General features: G+C 43.8%; 1 protein-coding gene across 1 annotated transcript in view; it reads right to left on the bottom strand.

Annotated features, from left to right (window-relative positions):
* GRIN3A (glutamate ionotropic receptor NMDA type subunit 3A) overlaps positions 1–17793 on the bottom strand; it is a 567581-nt gene that overhangs the window by 137386 nt on the left and 412402 nt on the right. The window contains exon 6 of the mRNA XM_085641297.1: positions 319–470. Coding sequence (XP_085497423.1) covers positions 319–470 — 152 coding nt within the window. The remainder of the gene's footprint in view (positions 1–318; positions 471–17793) is intronic.

Here is a 17793-nt window from a genome sequence, read left to right as displayed (position 1 = left end):
ATGAGTTGGGTCTTCTGCATCAAAATAATACAAATTACAATGACTGTGGACAAGAAACCAACTCTGCTCATACTTACAATGTCTCTTCAATTTGATTACATCTCACTGTATGAAACGAATCAATTGCATTCTGCTTTAGGCTGACTTGTTTAAAGACATATATCTATGAAAACCAAGGCATTGCCCATATATGATAATGCAGATGCACACCGTGCAGTATGCAGGTTCGTACCACTGTGTGTGTGTGAGAGACTAAAAATAAATTACATGCAAACGATTCCAGGAAAAGAAGTAATAAAGAAAAACAACTGGAGTTACCTCAGTGACAGCAAAACTTCTTTTTCCACAAGGGACAACCTTGTACCACTTGTCGTGCAGCGTGTCCATGAACCCACTTGACTTATACTGGCTCACAAGCTCAGATATGTTGGAGGTAAGGGGAGAGTTTGGTGGGAGGCCAATGCCATATCCTAGAAGGAATGAAGACGGTGAAGTATTTATCAGTGGTTTCATTAGAAAAAAAATCTCTTTTCTATGAACTGCATAACAGAGATAAATGTCATTAAACACCATGGCAATAGGCTGAAGAAAACAATATAAATCCCAGTGCGCATAAGTCACCCATCAGTGCACATCAATGCCGTCTCCTGGGACCAGACACAAAAGTGCAACATTACTTAGGGTGCAGGTAACCTTTTAGGTAAGAAGTGTGGTGTGGGGTTAATAGTGGGCTCATAAATGCACTTTTGCTTCATTGTATTAATGACAAGTGAGATAGTAAATAACACTGGTTAAATGCAGGGACCCACTGACTGAGCTCAAAATACAGGACAGGTGCATAGAGAATGTAAATAACAATAAACTAGTGTATGTGACTCGCTCCAAGGTCAACTACTTCTCACTCTCATTATGCATCACTTACACATTTTATCATGGTCAGTCTTTTAGATTGTCTCTGTGTTTTGAGAGAGATCTCACAGCAGCCCCATGCTTGTAGCTATGTGCAGCAGTCAGAGGCACTCCATTAACTGTCACACCATCAACATCCAATGTGCGTTCTATTAAAAACTATCATTTGAACCGTGCATTCATTAATTTGGGCAGATTTCCCTCCTATTTCCGTTCAGAATTTCCAGTTCTGTAAAGTAATATATATTTCCATCAAATCTTATAAGAGGAAATCATTTTCCAAGAGTCAAAACTAATTTACATAAGAGAGTGCCCACTGCAAGTGAGTAAATGGCCCTGTCTCTTCTGGCAGTGTTTAGGTCCCACAGGTGGGTATTCCTACCCCTTCACCAGGGTACGGGCTGGTCCTCAACCTCCCAATGACAACTCTAGGAGAGAAAGCTTTCTTGTGGGGCTGTCCCAAAAGCAAAAATAATTCCATTGGTGCAACACTGGAGATACAGGCAGGCCCTTATTTATGAAGGACTTGCCCCCGTTGCGCCACTTTTTTGTGGTGCTGCTGCAGTGTAAACAATGTGCCACACTGCTCCTCATTTACAAAGTGACATATCTAGGCAGATGCATCACATTGTAAAGGCCTACGTCACATTATACCTACATCAGGTATAATGTACACAGGGTGGATGTTCCCCCGTGAAAAAGCCTCGTCGAAGTGTTGCGCTGAAATTTATGAGATTTCACTGAGCCACTTCAATGACTTCACTGCGTCAAAATCCTCATGCCTGCTTGAAGCAGGCGTAAGGAGTGAAGCAGGGCTTTTCACATGGTTCTCGCCCAAGTGTAATGACACATTGCTTGAGTTGCGTCAGTTATCCGACACACTCCAGCAATGCGTTATTTTTGCGCCACCAAATATGTCAGGATTCCTGATGTATCTGTAAGTCCTTGCACCATAGAGCGCCACATTGTATATAGGTCATGTCCATGGTGTCGTTAAGACGGCACTATGAAAAGTGAAGCATCACTGTTTTTGCCTAGCAAGGCACCACTTTTCATAAATGAGGCCCACAATGTGCAATACGTTGTGTTTCCTGCTATTAGCGCATCAACATTCAAGATCTTGAAACTAAAATACCATCAGAATTCCTACTATTATATTCCAGAGTTTAACCATCATATTCCAGTGCCTTTCCAAAGTATATTTGCACGTTGAGGTAATACTCCAGTACGCTGCCAATACTATCAGTGTGCTGCTCCAATATTCCCGGGTGCCGGTAATATCAGGTTCAGTGAGTCAGCCTAGCAGGGGTTCTATTCAAATGACTCTATAGTTTCTTTTTATGACTATTTAGATAGCACACCCAAGACATATACCATTTACCAGCAAACACCTACCAATTTTAGGCTGCTAATTCCTGAGCGACGGGGTAGGTGTGAGGGTGAGGTGCTGCCAGAAATTCAGCTGGGGTTCATTAGAGGTGGCACCCCCAACATGTTAGGGACAGCTGTGGTGCGGCCTAATTCCTTCCCAGTGGATTAAGTGGATTAAGCAATTGACATACAGTGGGAGGTGCTTCAATATTTTGTTCACTTGGCTCTCAGTGTACTGCAACTGCTGCCAGGGCTGACAACGCCCCCTCATATTAGGCCATTTTGAAAGTGACTGACCAGGCCATTTAGTGACTGACTATGGCTACTGAGAACATGGCTTTTTCATTCCAGGAGTATTTTATTGAGCATTTTTCATAAACAATAAACAAGGAGGAAGAACAATCAAATAAAGGAAGAGTCTAAAAACACAAGGGTCCATTCCGAGATATACAGTTCTGCAGCGTAGAGACCTGAATGTTCGGTAGTGATCTGAAACAGGCAACAATTAAAAAGTGAGATATGGTATGACATAAAATAAATGATAAAGGTAAATAAAGAGAGAAGCAGCACATGGCTTTTTAACTGCATCCCTCAAAGGTAAGCAGTGTATGGTATCTTCCCAGTAAAATCAATTCTATCCCACGTACATTCCTTGTTTCCACCTAAGGATGCGTATTGTATGTGTACTGTGTGGATGTATGTGTGTACTTGCGTTTGGGTGTCTGCGTGTGTGCATGTCTGTACTTGTATGTGTGAGTGTGCCTCCCCCATGGGCTCTGTGGAATAACGTGCGTTGAGAAAGAGGGAATAGTGTCCTACAGAGGACACAGCATTGTTTGTACAAGATGGTGCGCCTCCTTCTGGTTGCTTCTGTGTCCATCTTATGAATGATACAGCCTGCATGTTTTCATCCCTGGAGTTCTGCTGGTTGGAATACATGTATATATCTATATCCTGTAGCTTTTAATACCTGCTCTGTAAAAAGTACCTGAGCTACTCCTCTAATGTTGTATTGACAACTCCTGACAACTAGAGCTACTCCTGCTCAAGGAATGTGACCTTGGACACCCAAGGCATGAATCTTGACCAGATGGTCCCACCCTCCTCTGCTGAAAGACAGGGAAGAAAACTTGTCTGCCTTGGGGATGGAGGGGTATTTGACATTTGACTGAAGCTTGGACTTTGGATGGCCCAGGCCTCCCACTAGTAGCCTCAATGCAAGGTACATGCTGCAACCCGTGACCTGGTAACTTGTAGGTCATCTGGAGTGGAGGAGACTCTGCACCAACGCAGGGAGAAGTTTGCCAGAAACAACACTCTGCATTCTGCTGTTTTGCTATGAAATTGCTGATTGTCTGTTATGATATCCTTGCGGGTGATAGTTATCTTTACAAATACACAGCTGCGGCCCGTGCAGGTAAGAACGGTGGGGCCGGGTTGGGGGGATTTAACAGACAACCATGAGGGAAAATTAAATAAATAATTAATTTTCCATCGGCGTCATCTGCCGAAATCCTGCCCAGGCGGTGGCTGCAAATACACATAACATTAAAGACGCTGACATTAAACCATGCTTAAAAAACATAATCCAAAAAGCTGTAAGCGTGCTGTACTAAAGCTAGTGTAACTAAAGGTGTTAAAACATAGCCAAACAATGATGTTGCATCCATTGGCAAAATTGTTGGCCAAGGCGGTATTACAGCGATTTTGCTGTTGGGTGTCTGACTCTGTTGTGTTGGACAAAATTCCCATTTCCAAACATAGACCTTAATATCAATACTAGGACTAGGGTAATGCAGTTGTACTGTGCTTTTTGTGGGCATTGGATGGTATTTGTTACAATTGATAAAGCCATACTGTAGCCTTATAGCCCGCCGTACCGGGCTATACCGGCTATTAAAGGCCCGCTGCAGCGTTAAAGGCCCGAGCCGAAGGCGAGGGACTTTAACAAGGCAGCGGGACTTTAATAGCCGGTATAGCCCAGCTACGAAGGGGTATAAGGCTATTAGAACATTCTGCCACTAGAGGGCAGAATGTTCTAACAAATAAAAGAAAAGCTTCAGGGAGTGCGAGGGGATTTAAATCCCCTCAGGCTCCCTGAAGTCTTTGTTCACAGCCAGAGCTGTGAACAAAGAAACATTGGAATGTTGGAGCTCCGGGCTCATACCAGCCATTATAAGCCCGGAGCACTCCACTGTTTTCAATGGAGCTGCCAACATTCCAATGTTCTAATATGAAAGAAGCTACTCCGAAATGGGTATCTCTAGATTATTGATAATTTTGATTTTTGAGTTCTATGACATTATTACTTGATATTATTACATGGCTCAGTTAACACGTAGTTCATCTGGAAAAGGTGAAATGTATCACTGGAGTGATGCAAGAATGAGATTTGAATGATGACTTGGCACGAGGATCATAGCATTCCACACAAAGCAGTTCCCACCTATTCTTGTGTTTGTCCCGCTCTGGAGCATTTGGTGCTACATGTTTTGAGTGTTTGGTGTATGTATTGTTTCACGGCTGAGGTCCGACCACAGGGCCTGGGAGGGCCTATATCCCTTTCCCCTTCTTTCTTCCATTAGCCTCTCTGTCACCCACTCCATTTCTCCCACTTCACTGCACTCACCCAACATGCTCTTGCCCCCAGAAGATCCATGTCTTTTCTTTTTTAAGTAATGTGTTTACTTTTTCCTGCCCGCCGTGCTATTGACAGATGGGCATTTTAAAATAGTTCTTCACCTGCCAATATTGCATGGATGACCACCTGTCCATAGTGAAGGTGCAAACATGTCCGGTAGGTATCTCTGAATTGCTTTTGATTTATTTTGAATAAAAATCCATCCAAAGATGGCAGCAGAAGATATGCACGGATAATCGGTTGCTATCTTTCAGCAGGTTTTGTTAAAATGAAATGAAACATTTTTAAAGATGGCTGCCAAAGATGAACCCTCATCTACTACAGCCATTTTTGAAGGGTATGTTTTTAAAAATGCAACAAAATGAATTCAAAGAGGGCCACTGTGGATGCGTGTGCATCAGTAACAGCCATCTTTGAATGCATTTAATTTTGTTTTACAAACCTGTTTCTAGGTGGCCACCACAGATATACGCACATTTACGGAGGCTAGCTAACACAAAAAAAGCTTTGGCAAAGTCCAATGGTTTCACGGCCGCAACCTGTTTGCTTTGCCAGTGCCTTTTTGGGTATTTGATAATATCTGATCTGCAATTTTTTTTATAATATTATCTGATTAAATAGTTGTAGCAATTATCATTGTACATTGTTTGTTTGATTATATATAAGTCGAGTGTGTGATTCTTTACATGATGAATATGAAAGCAAAAATAAAGTATTCTTGCAACAAAGACAAAATGTGTTCAATCTGTTCAAATTTTAGACTTTGAATGATGGTGATTACTCTAAAACATTCCATAAAAAATATTCACTATATGTGCACTAGAAAAGAAATGAGTGATCGACAGCCTCATTGTGTTCCTGAGCATGAGTTTCTGTTTATCATGATTGTTAATATGAAGAACAAGATCCTGATTAAAATATGGATATACTGTACATAAGAATCAAAAACACATTTGTGTCTATGTAAAGCTGGTGAGATTCTTGCAGCCTGAGCTGCTTTGGAGAATCATGTTACCCTTCTATCCTAGGAATCAGATATCACAGTAGGCCTTCAAATTATCCCATGTTCTTGTGATCTTCAAGAAAATGTCAATGGTCACGTCCACCTCCCAGAATTATCAGGAAGCAAACTGGGTTCCACAACATTGACTGCTGGCTGCTTTCTTTAATCCACTGAGAGTAATTATTGACCTTTTTTTAGCTGAAACTTGGTAATTGTCACCTAATAATTCTCTTTAATAGTGATCATGAAAGCATCTGTGATCTTGCTCTTTTTTGACACCCCACAGCACTGTTTTAATTTCATATGCCTCCTCCATTGTGCCATTTCTGATCAGTAGGAACAAAGATGGGTACCTCATGGTACATCCTTGGTTTATGGGCTCAGATATAAGCAATTGGGCTACTATTTTTCTACATCTTGCAGCTAATACTATCTATTTTTAGGGTTCTTCCTGTAAATTAGGCCAAATGACTACCTCAGACTTGTCCACTGTACGTCTAGGAGGCCAGGTTGCAAGTCTAATATTCAGGAAAACTTTCATTCTGTAAATGAGTATAATTTAGCCTAATAATGCATATGCTTATCTTTTGCTGATCATAAAGTGACAACAGGTACCCCCTGGACTAGGCAAATCATGAGTTTCTGAATGGGCAAGTGGTCTTCTTGAAACAAAGAAAAGATTTAATTTAAGGATGGTAGCACTCACCCACCAGTCTGGTGACATGCTTCATCATAGGACTCCTTCTCGCACATTTTGGGTGTGTGCTACAACCCTGCTTAGCTGGGGAGCTCATGTAGTGTCCTTGTCTGATGGAAATTCATTGCCCCCATATCTTGTTTCGCATAACGCACGCCAGAAGGAGGGACTTTCTAATTAGTTGCCGCGCTCGAACCGAGTTGAGCGAGTAACAAGCGGCTGAGCGGAATAAAGCAGAGGGAACAAAGGCATTGAGGGTGGTGGTGCCATGAATGGGGAGCACCCAGCCCTCCTTAGCCTAGCTGTAGCTGCAGGAGTTTTACCAACCGTGCTGCGTCGGTGCTGGGAGCCATGAGCTGTTAGCGGTAGAGACGCTTCCGCTCTCTCCCTTTTGGGCAAATGCACAGAATTAAAAAAGTTACTCTCCAAATCGCCTAAAACTCCGAAGGAGAGAAGTATGTGTAGCTGAGGCCGAGGCTGTACGGGGAGCAGAAAGCAACAAGCAAAGCAAGGGAAGGTGGTGAGTGGTGTGTACAACGGAGGGGCTCAGTGGAATTAGGCCTCACTGTGCTAGTTGAGCCCCAAGTGTACTGAAGCGAACCAGCCAGGTCCGGGTTGGCTTGTGGTGGGGCGAGCCCCTCCCCCGGGCCGCAGTTCATGCGATCCCACCATGTGCCACATGCCCCGTCCTGAGTGCCAGTCTTATCTGCCAGCCCCCGGTTATGCCAGCCTCAGCATCATCCTCAGCCCCAGCCTCCAGGTCTGGCTTTAGTTTGTCCTCAGTCTGAACACAGCTGGCTTCAGCTGGCTTCAGCCTAAAAAACAGAGTATTTTACCAGCGCGCCCCTCTCCCCACTACACTAAGACAAAACTACACAGAGGGGTGAGGTGAGTTCATGTGAAACTGACAATTGTGGATATAACACGCCTCAGTACTCCCAGCCAATAACAGCAACTGACATTGACTATAGTAGTGGGAACTGTCGCCCTGGCAAGCACAGGCCCTTCTACAGAATTCATACAGTCTTTACCCATAGGGGCTCTGAACTCCCCAGTAAACGAGCAGAAGGCATCTACCAAAAAGTCAGACTCCAAATCTGCCACGGCCCTAGGACAGCACGTCAATGCCCAACTTAAAAGCTAAAAAGGAAAGGCCAAAACAAAGAAAAATGCCACTACTAACCACACGGGCGAATACCCCATATTTTGAATACCGGCTATATCTGGGGAGAGGGAACACCCAGAACTGTCCCCCCAAACACAAGGCACACCACAAGTGGGAACCCAGCCTGTGAATAAAGTTGGATCAAGTAACCCTAACGGCTGTCTCGGAGTGTCTGCTGACACTCAGAAGACGCAACCATGTAGTAGAATCGCAGAAACAGCAAAGCTCACAGGAATGAGGGACGCGATATCGAGCCTGGCAGATGGGAACATTTACCCACTAAGTACAGCAGCAGAACACCTAGGCGGCTCTCTGGGCATCAAGAAAGGAGCTAAGACTTTGACTAGGTCTTTTCTGAGCACTGCACAGCAGTGTGACTCATGGGGAATTTCTCCTCGACCACAAGGGCTAACCCGCTAGGAAGAGGGTAGCTTGTCAGGACAGCTACTACCCAACCTACTGTCCCAACTGCAGGCATCTTTGATTCAAGCATAATCAGGCAAAATTCATTAGAGGATCCCACAACAAGTATAACAATACCCTAGGGGAATGAACTGTGATACACAGCCAATGCAGGACAACCAACAAGACACAACGATCACAACTTTTTCACCAAAAAAATAATCCAAAGTCAACTGCAACGTTTTAAATAGGGGGAACATTTTACGCTCATTAGCCCTGATTCCAAATTTAGATAACTTAATGTCAACGGACAATATTTCAATAGAATGTGTCCATGCTGAAAATCTATTTGAGAATAGGGTTACTAAGGCCACTTGGAGCACAACAGAGACAGCCCAGAAAGTGCTGAGGGAATGGTCGACTTTTAAAAGAGGGGGAATAAAGTTGAGTCTCTATTACGAACCAGGACGCCCTCTCCCCCTGTTACACTTGGATCAAACGAGAGGGGGCCACCCAGACCTACACACTCAGGGGCAGAATTACATCTCCCTTGCACCACTTTTGCGTCACTTTTAACATGGGAAAAGTGACGCAAAAGTGGCGCAAGGGCCTTGTAAATCTGCCCCTCTAGGGCTCTAGGAAAATCTGCCCCTCAGTGCGCAAAAGGGCTCTAGGAAAATCACTATTAATGACAGCAGCATCTGATGAACAACACGACAAGACATTTAATGGAAGGCCAGGCAATGTATGTGTCTGCAACAGGCAAAGGCTCAGCAAGAGTACTGCACTCCAAGTCACCTGCAATTAATGCAACCAACAGATAATCCACCACTATAACGTTAAAACTGAGGTGGAGATCATCACTATTTATATTCACCCTAAAAACAGGTCAAACGCTTCAAAACCATTGGTTGAGGAAATCCTAAGTTTCATGGAGGAAGAGCAAACCTCGAACTTTGTGGTATCCGGTGACTTTAATTTACATCTCCTAGGATCTCCTTCTCCTGAAGAACCTATTTCAGCCCAAACCCTATATTGGAATCTACCAGCTCAGGGCAGAAATGGAACCCAGAAACTAAATAAAACTGGTAGACAACTCTTAGGTGACTTAGAACACTTAAGCTTCCGAGCCCTCAATGGTCGGTTCACCTATGAAAACCAGCCGGCAGCTACTTTCCACTCCAACTGAACTAGTTCCATTCTAGACTATACCTTTGTTACCCTTTCATTGTTTCACAGGCTTCATCTATACCATTTTGGGGAGAAGAAAGACGGACAGCGACCATCTTACACAAGAGGTGTCGTTTTACGCAACTCCTGCAGCATTTCGCAGCACAGCTGAAGCACCAGGCTCGGTATTCACCATTAATTATAAAATAAATGAAATACTCCCCTTCCACTATAAATGAGCTGTTGGGAACAGCTAATGCTTCAATTTAACAACTGCTGGTAATATCCAGTGGTGCTCTAACAACCTGGGAGTTCTTTACTAAATGACTTGCGGACAGTCTTGCTACCCCAGTAAGAACATAGTCTCAAAGAAATTATACTGGGCATCAGGGACGAACCTCCCAGGCACAACTGAAACAATTAAAGGCATTCAAAAGGGCCGTAAACAAAACCCGAGAAGCTCTTCATTGCAGGCCAGGGGATTCCATTCTACAGCTAGCCCTGAGACAACGGAAGTCCTCGCTAAGGGAATTGGGCCATATTAAGGACGCAGGAAGCTCAGTTCAGGGCCAAGCTTCTCTCCAATGTAAAGATAAATGACAGCAAACGATTCTGGGAGAAGGCCAACAAGCTGCTGCGACCTTCCCAAGGAGGAATTACATCACTCTTATCTGAGGAAACCTGGGCAAACTTTCTTTTCGACCATTTCAACCTGCAGCTGGCCAGAGGAGCCTCCAACCAGGCCATGGCAGGACTTCGGCAAACAAACCCTAATAGCACTGACTCGCTGGCAGGCTGCCAACCACCTGCTCCACTTTAACGAACACCAGCCCAACTATATGCCCCAAGAATGACCAACAACGAGGTAATAGATGCTAAATAGCAAAGGGCAGACAAAAGGGGGCCTGAGCCCAAACGGCATTCCTCCTGCCCTTTTCAGACACGTTGCTGGGTACTGGACAGAGATACTCCCACCAGTCTTTTCTCAAATCAAGCTTGAGAGAGTATTACCAGCTTCATGGTGAGGTTCTATAATCTCCCCACAAGAGTGGAGACAAATCCTCAACAAAAAACTATTGCCTCGTAGCACTGATTGATAATGAGGCAAAATAGTTTGAACTAATAATTTTCTCTTTACCTTTTTGAATGTTATACCATATGCGATTCCTTTCCTATTCATTGCTTCTTTCTGAGGAACAAATTATACATTCTGCTAAGTCAATCCGCTTCCTGTCCCAGGTTGAAGGCCTTCTCTTAACGTTGTTAATCGACATAGTTTTTTTTCTAAGTTGATGGCAAACCATTTTCAGTTGAGTACTCCTGTGTGATTTTGAGCAAACATTGCAGCCACAACTGAGCATGGCTCACTACCACCAAGTCATCAGCATATAGAAGACGATAGAGACTCATGCCACCTAGTTTTGGGGTGTGAGAGTTGCAGGTATTTAGCTTTGGTGTAAGGTCCATTAAAAAAAAGGTTGAACAGAGTGGGCGTGAGCACACACCCCTGCTTTAAACCTTTTGTTGGTGGGATTTGTCCACAGAGGTGTGTTCCAGTGCCCAGCAACCTGCATCCACGTGTCCGTTTATATCAATTTGAGCATGTTCAATAGGGCCTGTGGGATGTTCCTGTGTGCCACTTTGCACACTGCTTTATGAACTAACCACTTGTGCTTCCGACAAGGCCATAATACTGCTAAACCAGACAGGGTTTTTCAAACTGACGGACACTACAACCAATATCTTGGCCCTATGACTTCTGATTGATGCGGCTAAAGGCTCTCCTATGTCCTTGCACCTCTGTTTTATAGACTATAGGGCAGCTTTTGATCATGAAGACAGTGGCAAACACTGATGCAAACTGGCACACTGGAACATCCCACAGGCCCTAATAAACATGCTCATATTGCTACAAACAGGGTCAATTACGATGTCAGTTGTAAAGCCTCCGAATCAGATTCGGGTCTTCCGAATCCAATTAGGAAACCCGTCTTCCTGACCGATTCAGAAAGCTTTCCGACCGACCGATTACGATGGTCCGACAGCATTCAAACTTTCCGAGTCATTTCCGAGTTTGTTCCGAATGGCATTCGGAGGAACTGAGTATGTCGGAGCAGATTCGTCCTGGTCTATGCACCGCGTTTCCGACCGAGCGATTACGATGTCGGATTTGGACAGCCTTTCCGAATCGGTTGTTCTGACACAGATCGGCTGTAGGAATCCGGCTTTGAGGGGGCCTGCCTTCACCTGGACCCTTCCGAATGGGGCCCGGCAGAGTACCCAAGGGACACCCCTTTCAGACCATGCACAGTGTGGCAGGCACCATGGGATGCTCACCACAGGGTGCACGATTTCCCCCACCCACCCCTTTCTTCAATAGGAGCCTGTGTATTAGGTCGGAACATAGGCTCCAATTAAAGTCAATGGGAGTCCGACCGAATGGTATCATGAACCATCATAATTGGTCAGTCGGACTCCCTGAATCTGATGCAGTCAGAAACCATTCCGAGACCGTTTCGGTCTGGATGCTTTCTGACCGACATCGTAATCGGGCCCCAAGTCGGGAGGTTGGGTTCCGACACGGTCTAGGAGAATCCGACTGTCGGTTGGTGGCATTACGACCGGCATCGTAATCCGGCCCTAAGTTGGTAAATACTACAAGTGAGTCATGTGAGAACCAATGTTTTTCTAAAATAAATAGGTTCACAGGTTTGCACAGGGCCATGGGCTGGGTAAAGTTTGATCATATGTTGTTGAATTACTTCTCACATCAGAGGCTTCCCATAGTGACAAGATGTATCTTCAAGTTAGCATTTATCAAATATAAGGCAACCAACACTGTGACCCCAAACTATATCCCCTAGAAATTGGTCATGTCATGTGGCCAACACCTTCAGAGCTCTGACACCCTTCGCTGAAAACACCAGCCTTTAAGAAGGCAATAACTTTGACAGAAGAAATGCTTCTCAGGAAGTTCCCTAGTGTCTCTGACCAAAAGGACAACCCCATTTTATGAAATGTTCTAGGGTGAGTTGTAGAGCCTATAGTTTCAGATTCAATCTCTCCTATGAAAGGCACATGAAGTTATCAAGAACTTGACGTAAACCCCCTTTTTCCACGTTCGCTACCGGTAATATTTAAGTAAATAAAGTATTTTTGCCTGCAGTGTTATTGAACCCTAATTCTCCCTTTTTACTTAGGTTTGTTACTGTGTGATTTTTACCCTATGTGCTTCAGACCTATGTAATTATAACTAGCCATAATCTTCCCAATATATATTATAATGATATTATTGCTGCTAGTGTTTATGACAATTGTTAGGAAATGCCTCTTTTTGTCTGATCAACCCAAAACGTTTCTACAGATGCCACTGGTTTTTCAACTTTGAGAGTGCACTGAGGCACGCTAACCAACCTTAGGGCCAGTGTTCTGACCCTATACAAAATATATGTTGAACTGGCTACCCTCAATTAGCATAAGTTAACTTACTTATGAGTCCTTAGTATATGGTACTAGCTGTACCCACGGCCTTAAGCTAAAGTGTCCAACCGGGGCTGCAGCACTAATTGCACCACCATGAGTGTGGCATAGCACAATACAACAAGGTTACCAGTCTGCTACTTTTGACTGGAAGAGCAGTTTTAAAACTGCTAGTTCGACTTTGCAATTTAAACTAACGGCAAAGCCCCCACTTCCCCTAATATCATATATAAGTCTCCCCGAAGGATGCCCATTGAGTCCTAAGGCAGGGAGCTGTATATTCTTAAGTAGGACATATACTTTAATATGTCATAACAGTAAAACCCCCAAATTGTAGTTTTACTGCGGAAAGACTAGAGGCCCCATTGGCCAGTACGGGGTTGTAGGCTGACATTGCTGCCCTGCTAACTTCAGAATGGGTCTTCTACAACGAAGACTTGAAGGTATCAAATTAATTATGGCATTAAACACGACTTGAAGCCCAAATTCAATTTAATATCACCGTTAAGGACAGGCAACTTTTAGAAATATGAATGACTCCTCAGCCTTAGGACAGGAGAGGCCTGCAGTAGATTGAGGTGTCATCTCCCCCCCCCTGCAGTAAGCCACACAGAATGTTGGCCCAAAAGGCGAGCATCAAAAGAAGAAGCAGCCTTTGATAGGCAAAAGGCAATTCTTCAGGAGATTTGGTAGATGAGCTGGCCGCAGGTACAGGGAAGGGAAACCAATTTCCAAACCTGTTTTGCCATGGGCGGGTAGCCACACCACTAGGTTGAGCTACCAAGCTCACTACACTGAGAGAAGAGTTCAGATATATTGAGAGAGGGTAGAATAGGGCACTCTAGGATAGCTATTTGCCACATAGCTGGAAGTCATCATAAGGTGGGAGGGATCCGGGTAGCCCATTGGCTAGTGATGGCATCATTTCCCAGGCCACGTTCTGGACATAAATATGATACCACTGGCACCTTGAACCTCATATCACATCTGAGCTGGAGAGAGGACCAAAAAAGACTTCCCTGATGACCCCTGGACCTGGTCAAAGAGTCTGCACTAACCACTGGACATCACCTGCTGCTCGTTGGGCTAGTGAAGAAAGGACTGTGCCTGTGGTGCCTGGCTCATGGGAAAGTTGCTCCAAAGCTCCAGACAGGAAAGGTGAGCTCAAAGAGTTAATCAGCTGACTCCCTGTTCCAGCACCAGAGCCATTAAAGCTGAAGGAGACAGTCCTGGCTTGTCAGTAGCCACTTCTGAAGAATCACCACTGACCACCAATGTGCAGCCAAAAGACCACCCCTCGAACCTCAAAAGTTGCATCCATATGTGCTGGACCCGGGAGAATTGTCAGAGTATGGGTTGGCCATCAAAGATGGACACAAGCCTGTGCCATAGAAACAGCTGGACCTGCTGTGGCTGGAGACAGGTAGCTCAGTCAAAGCTGGGCTTCTACTGGCTGAAAGAGGACTTTGACTCCTGTGGCCAAAGTCACTCCACCTCAACTGTGGACCGAGGAATAACTGCAGAAGGACCCCTGTTAAACGCACAGAACCCAGAGCATCTTTTAGCATTCTGCACCCTCAGCATCAGGACTGCTCTATTGAAGTCTTTGGAGGTCTTTGCATAAAGTGTGGAACAGGACTGGAGATTGCTTTCGGGCCCTGCCTGAATACTCCTTATTGCCCCCCTATCAACTTTCTTCCTGTTAGAATTGGTTGCCCATTCTGGGCCAGAGTGGTTAAACATAACTCTTTAGAACTTTTGAAAAGTTTGCAAACTTAACTGCTACCAATGCTTGTTTGTACTTGAGACTAAATAGCTGAGATTTACGTTTCACTTAAAATCTATATTTCGAAACTCGCTAGTAGATTTTGCTCATATTGGTGTCTAAAATTCATAAAAATATAATCTATTTTCATAAATTGATTTTGAATTTCTTTTGTGTTTTGCAGCTTTCTTATTTCGTTGTTTGGTGCTTCTAAATGCCTTACACTAATTGTTTCAGCCTTGCAGCTCGCAGCCACAGCTACCCAGGGTTGGTCTAGAGGTTCTACAAATGAGCCTGATTGGACCAAGACAGTTTAGTGAGTGTATTACACTGTGAGGTCTCACAACCACACCATATAATACATCACAATCCTCATAACAATATAATATTATTCCAGTATTTATGGTTATCAATTTATTATCGCCAATATCATTTATTTTCATTGTCATATTTCATAACCATGGATGGTCCGTTTTTTGAGTTTTATTGAAATAAATGAATGTTTTAAACTCTTATGTAAAGTGCTCCATCATCCACTAGGTCTCGTGAAAGCTATAGAACTCCTAATAATCAAATACATGGGTGCACTAATGATTCATGACTTTTATCACTGCCTTAAAAAAGAGTCATCTGCTTTCCAATTTTGGACATTCACGCTAGTACTTAGAAATATTCTAGGAATTAAATTTGGACCCCTTGTTCAACACCTGCCAATCTTTCAAACAATACGAGATCAGAAGGCATGTTTACTATTATTGAAATTGTGTGCCATGCCCATCACATAGAGGTACCATTACAATGCTGTTTATATGTTTTGATACTGATGGAGCGAAGTACAGAAGATTTTGTATGTACCCCGTTCAGACCAATCACCCCCATAACAAAGTAATACATTAATTTTGTTTGCTGTGTATTAACCAAACACACACATTACATGTGGGAAATGCTCTGCATTAACAGGTTTGATTAACATATTAATTAATGGTGTCAAACACATGTTTAATCTATTTTGCACATTTAAGTAGTGTAATAGTGCATGTCTATGTTGTAGTGTACATGCTGCTTTTGCTTCATTTTAATGGCTTGCAGTGTGATGCTTTTCCGCTAGGTAACAGTTTTAGGGGATAAATATTAGCCCTGGTGGGTGGGGGGACAGAAAACACTTATATTCTGTGTATTCACATTTTCTTTGTGTGTGTTTATCGTAGTTTGGCTGGTGGCCAGTTTCAAGATGGCTTTGTTTTTCCCGGTTCTGAGCAGTAGAGAATGCTTGCATCATCTGGCTGGAGGAACCTCGTACATGCCTTCTACTCCACTGAACTTTGCAACTCCAGCTGACTATGTTCGAGGCCATTTGGTGTGAATGCCGGTGAGTGGCTGAGAGCCAGAATGATAGCACTAGAACAGCTGAATGCCTGCCAAAGAAGAACAGTCGAATGCCTGCCAAAGAATGACCACGTAGAACAGTTGAATCCCTGCCAATGAACCTTTGAATGCCTGCTAATGAACTGTGGGACAGTTGAATTTGTATCTATCAGCTTGTCAAACAAAAGTTAATCACGAACATCCTGGGCGATGAGAACTACATTGTTATTCACGGACATCCTGGGAGCTGAGAACTACATTGTTATTCATGGACATCCTGGGAGCTGAGAACTGCATTGTCATGAGCAATCAGAGCAAGGGAAACGGCAAGAGTTGAGGGTAGAGAGCCAGCAAACATAGTATAAATATCAGACCAAAATTGGGGTTTAGTGTCAGAGAAAGCGGAGGAGAAAAGCTGCTTGGAGAGATGCTGGGAGCTTGAAATCATGCCAGATTGCGCACTGATGACCCCTGTAGGTTTGAGATAGTTGCGGGACACTAGCCTGGGTGAGAGAAGTCATCGAGGAGGCCAAGGGTTAATTAAATAAGTTGGGGTTTTAGTGCTGGGTAGGAAGGTTTTAGTGTAGGAAATCTTTAGAATTAAATGCATGTTTTTAACTATGGTTCACTGATCCTTCATTTTTGGAACCCTCTGTCAGTTAGTTACATGACCAAAGATTGCTTTTTAACCATTTTGAGAATAGTGAAATGAATGCAAACCAACATTTTCTCTTCATGACTTTTATCAAACAGTTTCTTGATTTATGTCCTGAATAAATGGCAATGCTCAGAGAAAAATAATAGTGAGAGAATAAATGATAAATTTCTTTATGCAAATTGATTACATAAAATCTTTTAAATGATTTCAGGTGTTCGTGATTCATTTAGAGTCAATTAATTATGCAATTCAATGTATTGTTGTAGTGAGGTTAAGCTGGTCTTGACAATCACCATCAACCAGTCCAACTAATTGGTCCATAGACCAAGTGGTGGAGTGCCTTGATGTTAAAGTTAGGATTCTGTAGGTGCAGCTGCATAATATGTAAATACTGTAAATATTTCATTCTATAGGTAACAAGGTACCCCCCACATATCCAGTGCTTCTTTTCTTCCTCCTGTGTGCAGATTCGAGTGAGTCATATGAGTGTTGGTGTTATGGGCCCCACCAATGAATGTATGCGTGAATGAGTAAGTGTGGTGACGGATCTGTGACACAGTGAGGATATGTAAATTTGCCCCTTTCCACTGGAGCAATACCTATGTGTCCTCTTTCAACAATAACATCACCCACACCAATTGGTGAGAAGAGATGGCTCTGAAAATTGAACTGCTAACAACAAGAATGAAGCATGTTCTACCAGAAACTTTAGGGCCCATTTTACAAATAAGGCGCACTGCCCAGTCTCCACCATAGTGACCCTTTAACTCAATGCACCGGGTGCAGAACGGCACAATGCACTCTATTGCCCTGAATGCACTTTTCCTATTGCAGATGAAGACTTGCATCTGCAGACGGAACAAGGTATTAGTGAAAGGTTTATCAGCTGTTTGAAGTCGCAAGTCTGCCTTTCACTGTGCAGGCAACAACCTCACCTGCTTTTCAGAGAGGAGTAAAGCACTTCCTGCGTGTGAGGGCAGTGAGTGACTGCATACATCTGAAGTGGGATGCTTGAGGCGTCCTTGGGGTCACTTCTTGCTCCCCTCAAAGGGCGCTCTACCTCTGCCCCTCCTCTGTGTGGTGGGCTGTCAGTGTCCAGCCGCGGCCCGTTGCCCCACGGAACTCCCTCCACGGGCCGCGGCTGTCAGTGTCTTTGCCTCTGACTCT

This window comes from Triturus cristatus, chromosome 2_2 (genome assembly GCF_964204655.1).
Source record: "Triturus cristatus chromosome 2_2, aTriCri1.1, whole genome shotgun sequence".
Lineage (NCBI taxonomy): Eukaryota > Metazoa > Chordata > Amphibia > Caudata > Salamandridae > Triturus > Triturus cristatus.
This window is presented reverse-complemented; position numbering and strand designations above follow the sequence as displayed.